Source organism: Empidonax traillii, unplaced genomic scaffold (assembly GCF_003031625.1).
Source record: "Empidonax traillii isolate 1590-97213 ecotype Southwest subspecies unplaced genomic scaffold, ASM303162v1 scaffold258:size685985, whole genome shotgun sequence".
Taxonomy (NCBI): Eukaryota; Metazoa; Chordata; class Aves; order Passeriformes; family Tyrannidae; genus Empidonax; species Empidonax traillii.
This window is the reverse complement of record NW_020955451.1, coordinates 477,541-492,944: the sequence shown is the minus strand read 5'-3', so window position 1 is coordinate 492,944 and position 15,404 is coordinate 477,541. Positions and strand designations below refer to the sequence as shown.

Here is a 15,404-nt window from a genome sequence, read left to right as displayed (position 1 = left end):
TGCAAGGGGTCCTTTTTGTTGTTTGTTTGCTTTTAGAAGTGAGGAACAGTTGTGCTGAATTTTACAAATGAAACAACTTAAACTTCTCTCTCCTGTGTCTCTGAACTACAGTATGTGGCACCGTCTGTTCACCACTTTAAAAGGAAATAATTGCCACATACCTCCTCAGAAATGTCATTTGCACTCTTGCAGTGAGCCTGCAAAACTATCACATCTCAGATTTTCTGTTGATTATCTTGTTCCAAAGGAAGCAAAGGCTGCATCAGAGGGAGCAGACCCACCCCCACACAGGCACACAACAACACTGGTTTGCAGAATTCAAACCCAGGGATACTCACAGCTTGCTCAGGTTTTCCAGGCCTGTGAAGGCTCCATTGGTATCTTCTATCGTGCCTGAGATGTCGTTGTGGTCCAGTTCCCTGGGGAGAGGACAAGAGAGAGCCTGGAATCAGCATCTTAGTCCCGGTTTCACTGTCACAAATAGAAGAAAGTTGGAGAGTGCCACATGAGGTCTTCCCATTTTCTCCTGGTGGTTATCAGAAAATGCAGAATCCTGCAGCAAAGCATTACTAATCTCTTCTCCTGCACCAACCCATTCTGGGATGGTTCATTCCAAAAATACTCCTGGCTTATTCTAAGCTGAAACCCTCTGAGACAGCAACAGGAGCAGACAGATACTCTTCAACAAGTACCTTCAGCCCTTTCCTAGTTTTGTGCATCCAAACAGGAGGAAAATGAAAATAAAGTGCCAAAACTAAACTGAAATAAAACAGCTGTCCTTGAATGATACACTTTGTCTATTCCAGTGCATACATGTATTTGCCTATAGCTGCATCTTAACAAGATGTTTTGGTGTTATTTACTACAAAGCCGCATTTTTTCTGGCAAAGAACTTGAAAACTCAACATGGGAAAGCACCAGCATCCCTACACCAGCCTAACTCTCTGTATAACCAGATTTTAAAAAAAACCAAAAAACAAAACCAACAAAACAAGTAAGAATTCCTTTTTCAGAATTAGCTTCTTTTGGCTTTCGAATTGGTCATCAATTACAAGAGTCAAAGAGCTCTGAAGAAAAACAAGCATAGAGAACAAACACAGAGATCCACAAAAGCTGTTTAAACAGTCTGTTTAAAAATCCTCCCCTCCTAGCTTTAATTCCAGCTAGCAATGAATACCCAGCAACACAGACAGAAATTCATCATTTCTAATGTTAAGTAAAAAGAAAGAAAAACCAAATACGCTTTGTTGGTTTTGTTACATCACTCTGATTTAAAACCTGGCAAAACCCAACACCAAAGCAAACTTCATTATCCAGATAACCCCCGAACCCTCAGGTACTCCTTTTGCACCTTTTGAAGATTATTATCAGAACAATTCCAGATAAAAAAAATATTAAGACCAAAAAAAAAGAAAAAAACAATCCCCTCTGCATTTTGCAACACTTCACGTAGGCATTACAGTGCGGATTCTGGGCTCTGCAACACAAATACACAGTAACTCACAAGAGGGGAAAAGAAATTTAGAAATTAAAAAAAGGCAGTTTTAGTAAGGGCATGGTTTTCCTCAGCTGAGATGGAGCTTTTTGCTCCCAGTACCTCAGCTGGCTGCAGTCTTTGCTCCTTTCTCGGCTTTGGTGTAAGAACTAAAGGCGTGAAGGGAGATGACCGAAAGCCACAATTCCTGTCTCTCAGCTGGCTTCAGCCTGAGACCTGAATCCCCCGTTCCTAGGGAACCCTCCTGGCCTTAGCCAGCAGCACTGTGGATGTCAGGGTGATCTGTGGGTCGCTCTGTGCCAAAGGGAAGGATAAAAACTCAACGTCCCCGCGGGGTGTGGGCGCACATAATGCCATGGTGGCACAAGAGACAAGTCCGGGAGAGACGCTTTGATGTGATGGCGTTTCCAGCACTATTCGAGTGGGACAGGAGCAAATACATCCTCCTGGAGCTGAGTTTCTGCATTCTCTCTGTGGTTGCCAAGCCAGTGTCCGTTGTTCTGCTTGTTTTTTAAGGGAAAATCCCTTCTCAGACATTTCTCCTCTTCAGTTTCACCACAGGCTACTGGCCTTTGGAGCTTCAAACCCTTTCCCATGGCAGAGACAGACAAGTGGGAACAGCCTGTAGGAGCTCTGACACACACTTTTATTAATTGACTGCCACACATTGTGTTTTCTTGAAAAAGGGGAAGAAAATGGTATTGCTTGTTCATCCAAAGGCAACTCAAAGGTTTAGTGTTAGAAAGGAGGAATAAAAACCTTTTTAACAAATGAGTGAAAATAGAGAGAGGGAGGAAAAAAAAAGAGTGGGGTATTTTGGCCCAGCTCCCTTTGTATTCCAACTCCTCTCCCAGCCCCTGTTGCCAATTTCCTATTCTTTCTGGCTGGCTGAGCTTGAATGCTCGCAGCCTTGTTAATCATTGTGCTCCGAGGTCTCCGGGCCTGACCTCTATTTGAATAGCTCCACATTTCAGCAGTTTCACACCCACCAAAGGCTCCCCAACAATAGCCCATAATTAAAGCATGCTCGGCTCTTTTTCACCAGGTGCAGGACCCAATAGGCCTTTCTCTTTATTAAATTAGAGCTCGCTCACACACTCCCTCTCCGCCTCCCCCCTCTGCCCGGGACATAAAAGAGGCTCCACATTCACTGCAGAGCAAAGAGAACTACCAGCTCTCCTTCCCCTCCATTTTTCTTTGGAAACCTTTAGTTCCGGTCTTGACAGCTGCCTCAGAGAGGTCCCTTTCTGAATGCCCAGTAGCTGAAAGGCTTTGGCTTAGGTTTAAAAAAAGCAAACAAAACCCAAACTCGCTTTCCAGTCACTTCCTTCACTATGAACTTTCAATAAAGGAAAGAGTAAGATGCAAAAAAGTACTGTAAAGAGGGGAGATCTCTCTGTTCCCATTTCCTTTTAATGACTCGGGCCACAATGGGCTTCTGAAGTGGAATAAAAGTATCAAAGTGTGTTTTTTTCTTTTGAAGGAAGAATTAAATCAGTGTGGTGAACCCAACCAGCCTGGGAGTGTGGCTGGTGCTGTAACGTGGACTGTGAGAACTTCGTGATGTGCCAGGCAAAGGTGCTGAGCCTGCAGCTCCCAGAGAGAGGAGAGCAGCCAGCAGCCCTGCAGGTGCCAAACACAGCTCCAGAAATGGACAATTAGAGCAGGATTCCCCATCTTCTGATGTTCCTAAGACAAGCCCAGATGTACTTCAATCTAACACAGCTCCTGGGTTAACAGTGCACAGTGGCACAATGCTAGAGCTGGGATCCCAGAGGAGGTTCACGTGGATCTGTCTAATGTGCTCTGCTAGTCCTACGGTCTTAGAAGTTGGTATTTGGATTAGCAAGCTCATTTCCAGTGTCACATTTCCAGGTATTGTATTGTGCCAGTTACTTTAAATTACAGCCTGTGTTAAATGGCCACAGCCACTGCTGGACAGATCACTCTGCAGTTCAATATTAGGGCACATGAAACTTTTCCTTTGATAGGATGGAATCTTGTTTGTTTTTCAGAGTTTACCATGAAAATCAGAGCACAGAGCATTTCGTGACACAAATGAACCAAATTCTGCATTAAAGAGAAAGACTTCTGTTAACTCTCATGGTGCCTGCAGCTTTTTATTCCTAAGACTGAAGACTGAATCAAAACACTGGGTAAAGCTTCATGTGTTGTTACACTTCTGGTATAATCAAATCCCAAGCCCAACCTGTAAATTTCTTTGTTTTGCCTTGTTTTTCAGTTAACACCATCTTAGTCTTTAATTTTATATTTAATACTCAATTTAAAAAAAAAGTAACAAGTGTGCTTAATAGCACACTTAAGAGGATATTCAAATTTTCACTGCTGTTCTGAGTGCAGAATGACCCAACAGAAACTAACATTTTCTAAGAATTTCAATTAAAGTCAACATGATAGCAAGAGAAGTTCTGCTATTAAGCTGCACGAATGAGACCTCAGAAATTTTTGGTCAGCTGGGTTAGATTCAGGATCCTGTCCTACGTTCCCATAATTTTACTTCAGAGCTCTCTACTCTGAAAACACCCTACAACATTGAGCTGTCTGACTGCAGTTCTCCTAACTACTCTTAATTAAAAAATACAAGAATAACAGGGCAAACACAGAAGACAACACAGCGGTGAGTAGGGGACTTTGACACTGGGGACAAGGGCACCCAAAGCACCTGTCTGGCAGGACACAAACTGTGGAGGGAAGATGGCTGTTAGCTGACAAAAGCTGGGAGCAACTTACAGGACACGGAGGTTTTTGAGTCCCTTGAAAGCACCTTCTGCAATGTGGTTGATGGAATTGTGGCTCAGCCGCAGCACGTGCAGTCCCCCGAGGTCTGCCAAGCTTCCCTCATCCAGCCTGGTCAGGTTGTTGTAGGAAAGTATTCTGAGGGAAAAAACAAAAACATAACAGCTCTTGTCAACCCATCTGGTATTTTCCAAACTCCTCTGTGCCAACCAGCGCCTGCCTCCCACAGCCACCTTATAAGAGGTGATGTACTGGGTGGATACATAACAGCTGATTATGAAATAAGACTGCAGTCTGCAAATATCCTACAAGACACCTGTGGGGAAGCCTAGATGACTTACAGGAGCAAGAGACAGCTGACAGCCAGCTCTGGGAAAGTCTTCTATGTGGGCTACAGAGAAAGGGTCCCCTGGATGTGACTGAGAGCAATAAGCCAGCACACACACACACACAGAGTCAGCTACAGCAGGGACGAGCTACTTCTGCTCCTGTATGGCTGGGTGAGGGTCTGGGAGCACCATCCTCTCCGTCCCCACAGGTACAGGCAACACTCAGATGGTTGTGTTTAATCCCTGCTCCCATTTGGATTCTCTCCGAGGCTTACAGGAAAAAGCAGTCCCTCCTTCCCTGCGCCCTCAGAGGTGGAGAGAGACGTCAAACACACGGATTTTGAAGTTCACACTCACTCCTGGCAGGGTCCAAGCTTCTGTGCTCAGGAGGTGTCTTATTGCTCTGCACTGGTGCACAGCGAGCCCCAGGCGTCTGGGTGTGGGTGCCTCCACCCCAGCCCAGATCCAAGAGCATTTCACCACCAGGCAATTGAAAGCTTCCTTTCATGCACAGGAAGGAGGGATCTGCTGTAAACCAGCCACCTTCCCTCCCGCTCCCCTTTGTCAAGGAGCACACAGTCTGCTTGAAATCCTTTCCATTACAAGATACTCGTGTTGGAGGGTCAATGTTTTTTTCCTAGTTTTCCAGCTACCTCTTCCTGTCTGCCTGTATTATCTCTGGTTTGGGAGATTTTTTTAAGTGCTACTCCTGTTGCAGTTTGGAAGCTGGTAGGAAGAAGCTGCTTTTCTCTCCCAGCAAGGTGCAGATGAGGCACTGGAGATCTGACACCAAGGGCAGGCCATGGGAAGCTACAGGCCAGTGCAGTCACCTCTCACACTGTGCAACCACCTTCTATGCAGCAGTAAAGCCACAGTGTTGCTGCTGTGGAAGGCCAGCTTGGACTGCAAATGAGGCACCTCTCACGATAGCAGCAGGCACTGGATTTTTGGAAATACTTTAGAGACCTGGGACCACATGTCACTTCAAAGAATGTGAAGATTTGAGCTGTTCGACTTTTCAAAGAGTGGAGTTACACAGCTCTGAACAAGAACTGAAATCCTTCACTGCACAGATAACAAGAAAAAAAAAATCTCTCTGAGTTCCAAACCTCCAAATTCCTCTTCTAATACTGCCTGTTAATGAGTTTGCTTAAAAATGTGTCTAGGGCTTGCATGAAACTCACTGCAAAGCCAAAACCTAAGTCAAAACAGACACATACTCTAAAGCCTTGAGAGTGTCATTTACTTGGCAAAAGTGCTGTCTATCTTTTAGCTGTGTGAGTGGGCAGAGGGCAAGCTCAGCAAAGATTAATGAGTTTGAAGGTATGGGACAACATACTTTCATTCCTAAAGAAGTTGTAGTGTTAGTTATGAAGAACTGGCATCTGGTCAAAATTATGTCCTCACCTGCGATTAAAGAATTTGGCTGTTAAAAAAAAAAAAAAAAAAAAAAAGTGTTCAAAAGCAATCCTAAACCTGGCTGAGAAAATAAATAGTTCCTTTTGATTCTGCACAAAAGAGCTCCTGCCGCAACCGGTGAAGGCACGTTCTCTCTGGCAATTGTGCTGTCACCTCAAGATGGAGCAGTACTTAAAGAGTCCCCCAGTGGTGCACCCACGTGGAAGGTTTCAGGAGCTATTGCACCTGGCAGTGGCTTCTTCAGTGTGCCAGGGCTCTGCTTCCTGCCATGGGACAGGCCAATTTGCAAAACAGCAGGTTTCCCTCCTCAGCAGTGTCCTGCTGCCAGCCAGTTCTGGACCAGGTACATCTGACACACTTCATTCCCATTGACCAAACTACGGATAAAAAGTGAAAGAGGAAAGACCCGGCAGCCAAGTCATCATTTACCTCTGGTGAAATCCTATGCTCCCACTGTGGGTTTTTCCATGATGCTGATGTTCTAGCACCTGACTGGTGAGTACAATCAGCCCTTTCTCATGCTCATAACAAGGCAAGAGCTTTCTTTCCTTGTTAGCTTTTACATCAGACCCGAGCCTTGGGGTCACATTTTGTCCCGGCAACTGAATGAGGAACAACTTCTTCTTCAGATGACCAACTCCTTCCTTAGAATTGAAATTCACTCCCTCTACAACCACACACAGTGTTTTCTGGTAACTGAAACCCAATAGATTTAGCAATAGTGGAGACGAGCAAGGATCTTTCAATCAGGAATGAAACATTCACATTTAATGAAGTGCACGAGTCAGTCTGGATGTATCCATTGCTTCCTTTCCTCACCCTTCAGTTTCAGAGCAGACCTCTCCTACAAATACTCCACAAACTCTCAGTCTGTGGGAGTTTCAGTTAGGAGATCTGATGGCTCTCTGCAGCAGCCTTACCCTTAAGGCAACACCTGCAAGAGCTTGCAATATTTTGCAGGGCTGTGTGCTAACGCCCACATAATCGCCTTTCACATCTCAGTCACTGTCGTCTCTGGCCTCACACTCCAGCACAATCCTGTTTGTCAGGCCGAGCACACCCCAATGGCTCCCACCACCTCACATTTCCAAATCTACCCCATCCTGCACCAGCACAAGTGACTCCTGCACTGGGTTTCTGCAGTTACTGCACAGGATGGCCCCTAAGCTGGATGAGATCCCAATCCATATCTGACAAATAAAGGACTCAGCACGACATGCAACCTCCAGTCTAAACCTTGGGGGTTTGCAGGACAGTGTCAGGTAGAAAAGACAAGCATAGCTTTCCCTAAAAGAGTTCTGACATTAGCCCTGGGCCAAGAAAAGGAGCTCTTTAGGCATGGGCAGTTTTGCAGTAAATTGAAAAATTAGGTAATTAAACAGTCACACAGGTATTTAACTAAAACTAAAAATAAAGTATTTCCTTGCACCCCCTACATCCGAATGAATAATTTGGGTTCAACAGCTAATCACAGGGCTAATATGTTAATTCTAAACTTAAAGGAATTACATGGTTCATGCCCACCTATCTCTGAATCCACAGCCCATAAGTCTAAGGGCTCACAGCTGGGTGAGCAGACACCAACCTAACATGAGTCCAGAGCGAGGCCTCTGGCAGCAGGAAGCTGCTTCACCGTGCTTTGTGGTGGATAGGAGAATCCCTAACAATGTTTAACATTTCTGAGCACCGAGCAGAATGAATTACAGTCCCACTAACCATATGTGTCAAGCTCTCCAGAGAAAAAAGCGAATCTTTCCACAGTCCCACCGAGGGGATGACAGCTACTTCTGTAAATACTGCAAGTCCATGTGTGCCTCTTCAAAAAGGCATTAAGCAGTGCCACAGACCCAAAAGACACCCTCGTGGGGCTGTCCTCAGCAGCAAGGCTTTCTTTCATTTATCAAACACGCTGTATTCACAGCTGGAAACCTCAGGAGAGCAAAGCCAATGTATTTACTTTTCAACAACTGAACCCTAGAGGAAGGGGTAAAGTGTAAACAGGAGAACTGCCTTTAAAGGGCCAAATCTCTGCTGGTTAAAAACATGATTGTTCTTCGTAAATACACAGGGTAAAGCAAAGCTTCCTCCAGGCTGTAGAGTCATTATATGGCAACTTACACGTCTCGTAACTCTCTAGCTAAAAGCATTGGCAAGCCACAGCTCACAAACTCTCCAGGTCTTTTGGCACTGTGTACTTCTAGTGGGTTCTAGTCTTTGTTTCTCGTGTAAACATATTTTAATCAGGTGCTCTGAAGGTCATAACATCATAAATAACGAGGGCATCACTTAAGAGGCTGCAGCTCCTGCATTTCTACAGGTTGATAGAGTGGGAGCTGCAAGCCTTGTGATTGGGACAATTCCTTACTCCCCTTTCATGCCAACATTACACAACACAACAGAAACCAACTTACAGCTCATGCAGCTTCTGGCAGAAGCTCCAGCCATCGGGGTTGATGCGGGATATGGAGTTGTTACTGAGGTGAAGCTGGTGCAGAGAGGAAAGGCCATAGAGAGAACCGCTGTTTACTTCTGTCAGGCTGTTATATTCCAGGTGGCTGTGGAGAAAAATCAGAAGGAATTGACAGATAAGCCGCACTGGTCAAACGCTGGAGAATTTCCAGCAAGAACTGGAATTCTACACACCCATGTGGATGCGTGCACGTGTGGGAATTTCTTGTCAAATGCAGGATAGAAAGAAATCCAAGGACAACACGAAGGAAATGCCCAGAAGGAGCTGTGACTGCAGACATAAGTTCCACTGCAAGTAAACTGGGTTTAAAGCATCCCAATCAAGTTTATATTTGCAGAGTGTCAGTTGTGTGACAGCAGCATCCAGAAACATGCTGCCTTGTGACCTTGCAAACACACCTGAAAGCCAAGCATGCTGGAAGCTTCAGGCATTTCTCTGCAATGACTAATCAATTTGTTCCCTGGTATGGAAAGAAAGCATCATCTAGATAGGGCAGTTTGGTTTCCAGGTATGCCAGGAGGTGGAATAATCACGTCTGCAACACAGAGTTCCCACGTGTCAGTCAAAACAAATTTGCAGAAGCCAGACAAGCTTTTATTCAAAGACCAGTGGAGATCACATGGAATGTTCAAATCGTCAACCTTTCAAAGGAAAACTCACAAGCAACAGGACTTTTTTGACTGAACACCTGGTAAAGCACTGAGTTTTAGTAAACTGTGGGTCAGCTAAAGAGAAACTGCTGCAGCATGGCAGAGCTCTGGGCATGCAGGACATAGGAAGAAGCACCAGGACTGGCACAGGTGCTCGCTAAAATGCAGAGAAGGACAGGAAAGCAGGTAAAGTCCTGTCTGTTTAAGGGAAAACAACCCCTCTCTCAAACTTACAGAACTTGCATCTTGGCTAGACCCCAGAAAGCTCCATCAGTCAATTTGCTTATGTTGTTGCGCTGGAGTTTCAGGACTTCCAAGCTGTCCAGTCCCTGGAATGTCAGGCCTTCGATCAGGCGGATGCGATTCCGGTTCAGCTCCCTAAAATCACCAAGGCCATATAAGTTTATTAAACCCCAGTCCTTTCTCACGAAGTCATCTGTGCAGCACACAATGGGGACAGCAATGCCAACAACTCCTCTTGTCAACCATTCCCCGGAGACAGCAGAAATGCACCGGAAACTTTCAATCCCAGAGCTATCCAGGGAAGTCAGCTGGGTGTGATTGCTTAAATAAACTCACCCTGGGACAGCCTTTCACTATAGAGGAATAACAGACTGCAGCAATTCCTCTTCATCCCTCCTTTCTCTGCATTTCTTTTAAGCCATTGATCCTTTTCATCAATTTTCACACTTCATCTTGTCTCAAGCGCAGACACCATTTGAACCAGTACAGCCAAACATCAGCATTATTTCCCTTACAACCCACTGTTTTTACAGGATTCGTAATTGCCCAGTAAAAATGTGGTCTGAAAAATCCAGGTGAGGTGCCCGAAGAACTGTGGGCTTAAGGGGAAACTTTATGGCCAAGTTTGAAAGGAAAGCTTTCAGTTCCCCTGACAAATTTCACATTTTTTTTTCTACTATAAGAAACTAATAAAGAGTGAAACAAGTTGTTTCCAATAACAACACAGTCTTAGTACTTTGTGTATACAAAGTTCTCCAACTTGGTTCATTAAATTTCTTTTTCTTTTCCTTGGGTGGGGAAGGACTCCTAAATTTTGGGACTACCTTTTTTTCTGAATAGCAGTATGAACACAATCACAGCACACTTTACCAATCTATATCAAACAGTCTTACGGATTGCTTGACCCAGACATACCAGCTGAAAAGCCAATTCCATAAAGTCAGTGGAAAACCTCAAGACGGTGCACTAAAGCTGAAGTGAGAGCTTTTAAAATGGATACTTTCCCACACATACAAGACTAACCTAAGGGTAGTTCCCTAGTCAGCGTTTGTGTTGAGGAAAATGGTGGAAGTTACAACATCAGAACTTGTTTTGGAAAAGATGAGGAAGCCATAGAAACTTTTAGCTTACTCTTCAACTGCCTAAAAAAAACAATGTTGAACTTGCACTCAAGTTGAGTGTAATTAAAGTCAACTGAGCAATTAAGACTTTGCAGGCCTCAAGTCCCTTGTCATACTGCACTTCCTGGGCTATTAGTGAAACAGGCTTTGCCAGAAAAAGTACACAAATTCTACAACACATCAATCTGTATAACTTGCAATTCATTCATGTTTATCCACAGGGTTAAACAACCAGCTGTGAGGCTGTCATTAAGAGTACCAATTACTCCAACTTTCAGTGCAAACTGCGTTCCTAAACAGACTGAGTTGTTTCTATTACAGTTTTGCACATAATGCAGTCAAACACAGGGGGTTACAAGCTCTCACTCAATGGACAGTAACTTCCAAAGGAGAGGTAACAGACTTTTAAGATGCATCTGCTGCTGTGTCACCCCGTTCAACCCCAAATTCGCTATAAATCCTGCATGCATGTAAGCACAAATGCACACACATTCCTTGGGAACACCACGGCTTAAGGACCTGCCCCTGCCATTTAGAGGTGTGAGTTCCAACAGCTTGTGAGGACTTTATGTTAACAGACAGAGGTTGACCTTTTGCCTATCAAATCTGATGGAAAGATTGCAAAAAGCCTCAGGCTGGGCCCGTTTCTCCAACGGCAGCAGAAGGGAAAAGCTAAACAATTAGTGCTACTTTTTTACACACAGAGCATGTTTACAGCTGCAGATGTCTGTGTGTCCCCATGCAAGCAGGACAACGACGACGTGTGTGTTAACTCACCTCAAGTGCTGTTTTCTCTGCCCAAATATCACTGCACAGTTTAACAACCTTCCCTGATTGCATTTTTATTGCCACATAAAGATACCTGTGTGGTCTTGAAAAACTAACGTGGTATCTGAGCTCTGTCACTCGCAATAGAAACATCTTCCCAAACCTCTCTTGCACCACAGACGTCACAGCAGCTTGCAAGGGAATGGATTTGTCTCACTCTGCCAAGTGCACAAGATGCTGATGTCTGCTTCAGCATCCCTCCCTTTCCCAGCTGATCCAAAAGGTGGCCTGAAAAGCCAACAGTTACAAGACAAAAAGGACCCCCTCCCAACATATTTTACTAGGTGCTGGCAGGGGACTGCGGCATAGAGTATTCTACATTTTACAGACAGCAGGTGAGGAAGGGTGACATTTGGTGGGTGTATATCCTCAGGGACATTTTGTCTCCATAAAGTGGGGCTGAGCTTAATTAAAGTGGACATTTCTACTCACAGTTGTATTAGCCTGGGTAGCCTGAACGCCTTGACAGGAAGCTGAGTGATCCTGTTTTTACTCAGACGAAGTGTTAGCAGGGACCGTGACAGACTATCAAAAGCACCAGGCTCCAGGGTGCTGATTCTGTTGCTCCCCAGGTAGCTGCAATAAATCACAGCAGAAAAATGAACAGTTCTGTCAGAAATCTCCTTTTATCAGCATTTAGTCGGTCTCGAGACAGGCTGGTGAAATTACAGCGATGGCTTCAAACCAGCTGGATTTCTGGCTGCACAATGAGCACAGAGCCTCAGATGAATGTGGAGAATCCCTGGGCACTTCCCAAGAGCTCCTTGATACCCTCCTACTTTAGAGCAAGGCAATCAGGAGTGGAAGCCAAAAACTGGAGAATATTCCAGTGCAGGATGATTCTATTCATTCCCTGGTTTTCCCTCAGTATGTGTCCCAGGGCTCTTTCTTACTTGGATCCTAATCTTAGCCAGAGAGGCTGTTTTTACAGGACAACAGGCAAATTTACATCACACCACCACTCTCTGATACCCTCTTACAACCAGCACCAGAAACTTAAGTGTAAACTTTAATGCAGGCAAGTTATTTGCCTGCACTGCTTCAAAGGTACCTAAAATACAGATTATTTTACGTTTCTCTGAATAGGCAAACATCTCTGTAGGGAGGGTGTTACTCTGCTTAACCCCCAGCTTTCTTCTGATAACTAATGAGACGTCTCTGCTCTTTCAGTGGCCACTTTAATGACAAAATAGCTGTTCTCCTTCCACTCTTCCAGATGCACATGGGCTGATCTGGGAAACAGCACACAGACTTCCTACAGGGGAAGAGACATGAACAGTTCTGCTGGCTTGTAGGTGGTTTGCAGATGTAAATCACCCACACCTGAAGGATGCAGGATACCTTCTCTCTGCAACATAGTAATAATCTGTATTCATAGAAATACATAAGAAACCAAAAAGACAACATTCAAAAGATAACATGGTAGTAGAGACAGTGTGCTGCCTTTTAATTCTCCTTTGCACTTAAAATCCTGACAAATAATCCCATACTTCTTATATCCATTACTTCTCCCTTTTTTTAAAGGTTTGAGGCCCTTTCCTCTGCTAGGGTAACTCAACAAAAGCTGTTCCCAACAAGAAAAACTCACAGCTCCTTTATGTGAAGTCCCTGTGGAAAGCAGCCGTTTCGGATTTCCGTGATGTCATTGAAACTCAGGTCCAACGTTTCCAGGGTAACGTAGGGCTGCAGTTGACTTGGTTCAATGCTGCGGATCCTGTTGTGATGCCTGAAAGGGTCAGGAGCAGAAACAGAAACTATTTGGTTCTCTTACAAAAACAGAAAGAATACTCAAGGCGGGCTGCAGGTCCCCAGGCTGGCCCTGAGTTTGCACACTCAGTTATGGTGCTTCCTCAACAGCTGTTGGAGGAGAAACCCAACCCAGAGAGCCACTCCCTAATCCCCACACTGCTCCTCTGTCCAGAGACCAGCTCACAGGTATCTGAAGGCTTTAAGACACTTTTCCTGCTATGGCACACCCCCTTTCCCCTTTGCAGAACTATTGACTCCACTCATCAGTTTTTCTTCCAATCATCTGGGCTCGTTCTTCTACAGGCCTGCACTTCCAAAATGGATTTGTTACACACAAGGACTGCACGGCTGGATTTTAATCCCGCAGGCAAGGAATGCTGCCAATGTTATTCAGAGGATGGGACTTTCAGAGAAGGAAATAGAGAAGTAAATACAACCTCAACAAAAGTTACAAAACATTGTTTTCTTGATTCCTAAGGATTCTTCTGAAAATTCCCAGTTTTGCATTATGTTACAGTGATTTGTAACACAGAGAAATACTATAACAGGATTTGCAAACGTTCTTGCAAGTGTTTCCTCATCTTTTGCTACTTTTGTCCCACTGTACCATCAGGATAACTCTGCACTGCCAGATCTGCCCAAGGATCAGACCTGACCACAGATCAGACCCTGCACTGATCACCTGTGATTGCTGCAGTACAGCCTGAAGGATTCAATCTAAGGTTTTTCTCTGGAGAAGGTACTACAAGCTGTGTCTCCACAGCCACCAAACAGTTAAATACCTTTAAAACTCATCTGTACTCAACAACGTCGAACAAAAAAATCCCTTTCCTCTGACTCCTTTCTGGCCTGAATCAGTAGAAGAACACTAATCAATTAAAAAAATACATTGTGCATTAGTCACAAGAAGTAGAGCACATGCCTGATGTGAATTCAGACCAGTCACTGATATTACTGGCAAGGCTGTGAGTGAGGCACTCCAAACACAGACGCTCACCAGACACTTGGGAACTTGCTGAATAATAAGAGATAGCAGAGAGAGTTCAGACAAGCTCCGAGCCTTAATCCATCCAGCTACCTACTGGGTAAGCAGAGGAGGAGACAGCAGCCAGTGGAAGAACTCCTGAACACAAGTCACAGTTCTCCTGACAAAGCATCAGCTCTTTGAAACAGAAAACTGAAGGATGACTGACCACAGCCTTCCAGGCACTGGAGCTGACAGCTGCCTAGGAGCCTGTCTTCTCCAGCCTCACCCCAAATTCAGGCTCTTCCAGGGGTTCAGACAAGCCCCTTTCAAAGCAAACCTCCCCCCTCCAGCAGCAAATGCCAACAGCACGTGGCAAAGGACCTGCTCCCCACACCGTGATCTGCTTCTTTACCCTCGTGGTTATTAAAACCAGATTGTTTCACCACCACATTTGCTGGTGTCTGCAACAGGAAGAGGATAAAATCAGCAACCCCAGAACAATTTGCTTTTTGGAGACTCACCCTTTAAATAGCCAGCACATGACCCTCCCTCAGCACTGGGGAAACAGGCACAGAAATGCTGCTTTGACTGAGGAGTTTTAATGATACTTAATTCAGTGCAGGCTCACAAAACATTAAGGACCAATCTTACATCACTACAGCAGTATGCTGCTGATACAAGGACACAAGGTGTCAAGAAAATCAAAGGAAAGCCATCATTTGTATCTCCAAACTGGTTATTCCATGGGTTACAGGCACAACAGGTCTCTACAACCACAAACTGTATAAAAGACAATGACATGGCTGCTATCCAAATGACCACTATCAATTTACAGCTAGAAATAAAGAGTGAATTTTCACATTCATGCACCCAGGAGAAGGAAGGCCCGCTGAATCTATACTATACTGAGACTAAAATACAAGAAAAATCACTATACCCAGAGTTTTGTCGTCTCCATTAACTAAACACACGGAGGCAGAAGGAGCTTTTTTCCCCCAAGGACTAGTTGTGGGTTTTTTTCAATTAACTCAATTAGTAGAATCAGTAAGTTCAAAAATTTCAGTCTTCTTTTCCACCTCAAAAGCAGAGAGTCCAATAAATGCGTGTGCGAGCCTGATTCAGGAAAGCACCTCAACGCAGACATAACTGAAAGCAAACCCTGAGCTCTCCTGAAGCAGGGGCTGTGAGTTCAGCTCTGATCTCATCGAGGCCGTGATGGCTGAGATGAATCTGGCCGTAAATTAACAGGAAATGAAGGCTTGTACAAACGAACTTGGAGAATCCATAAATCACCTGACAATCTCTGCACAGGGCAGTTAAGTCTGCAAGGGACTGAGAGCACAGAGCGAATTTGGACATGAAGTGCTCTTCAGAAG

At 44.7% G+C, this 15,404-nt stretch overlaps 1 protein-coding gene across 1 annotated transcript in view; it reads right to left on the bottom strand.

The window, feature by feature from the left end:
• The window catches only part of LRIG1 (leucine rich repeats and immunoglobulin like domains 1), an 89,147-nt gene that overhangs the window by 15,022 nt on the left and 58,721 nt on the right, over nucleotides 1-15,404 (bottom strand). The window contains exons 4-9 of the mRNA XM_027889294.1: nucleotides 12,901-13,038; nucleotides 11,745-11,888; nucleotides 9,355-9,498; nucleotides 8,412-8,555; nucleotides 4,247-4,390; nucleotides 339-419 (exon numbers count right to left, since the gene is read on the bottom strand). Coding sequence (XP_027745095.1) covers nucleotides 339-419; nucleotides 4,247-4,390; nucleotides 8,412-8,555; nucleotides 9,355-9,498; nucleotides 11,745-11,888; nucleotides 12,901-13,038 — 795 coding nt within the window. The remainder of the gene's footprint in view (nucleotides 1-338; nucleotides 420-4,246; nucleotides 4,391-8,411; nucleotides 8,556-9,354; nucleotides 9,499-11,744; nucleotides 11,889-12,900; nucleotides 13,039-15,404) is intronic.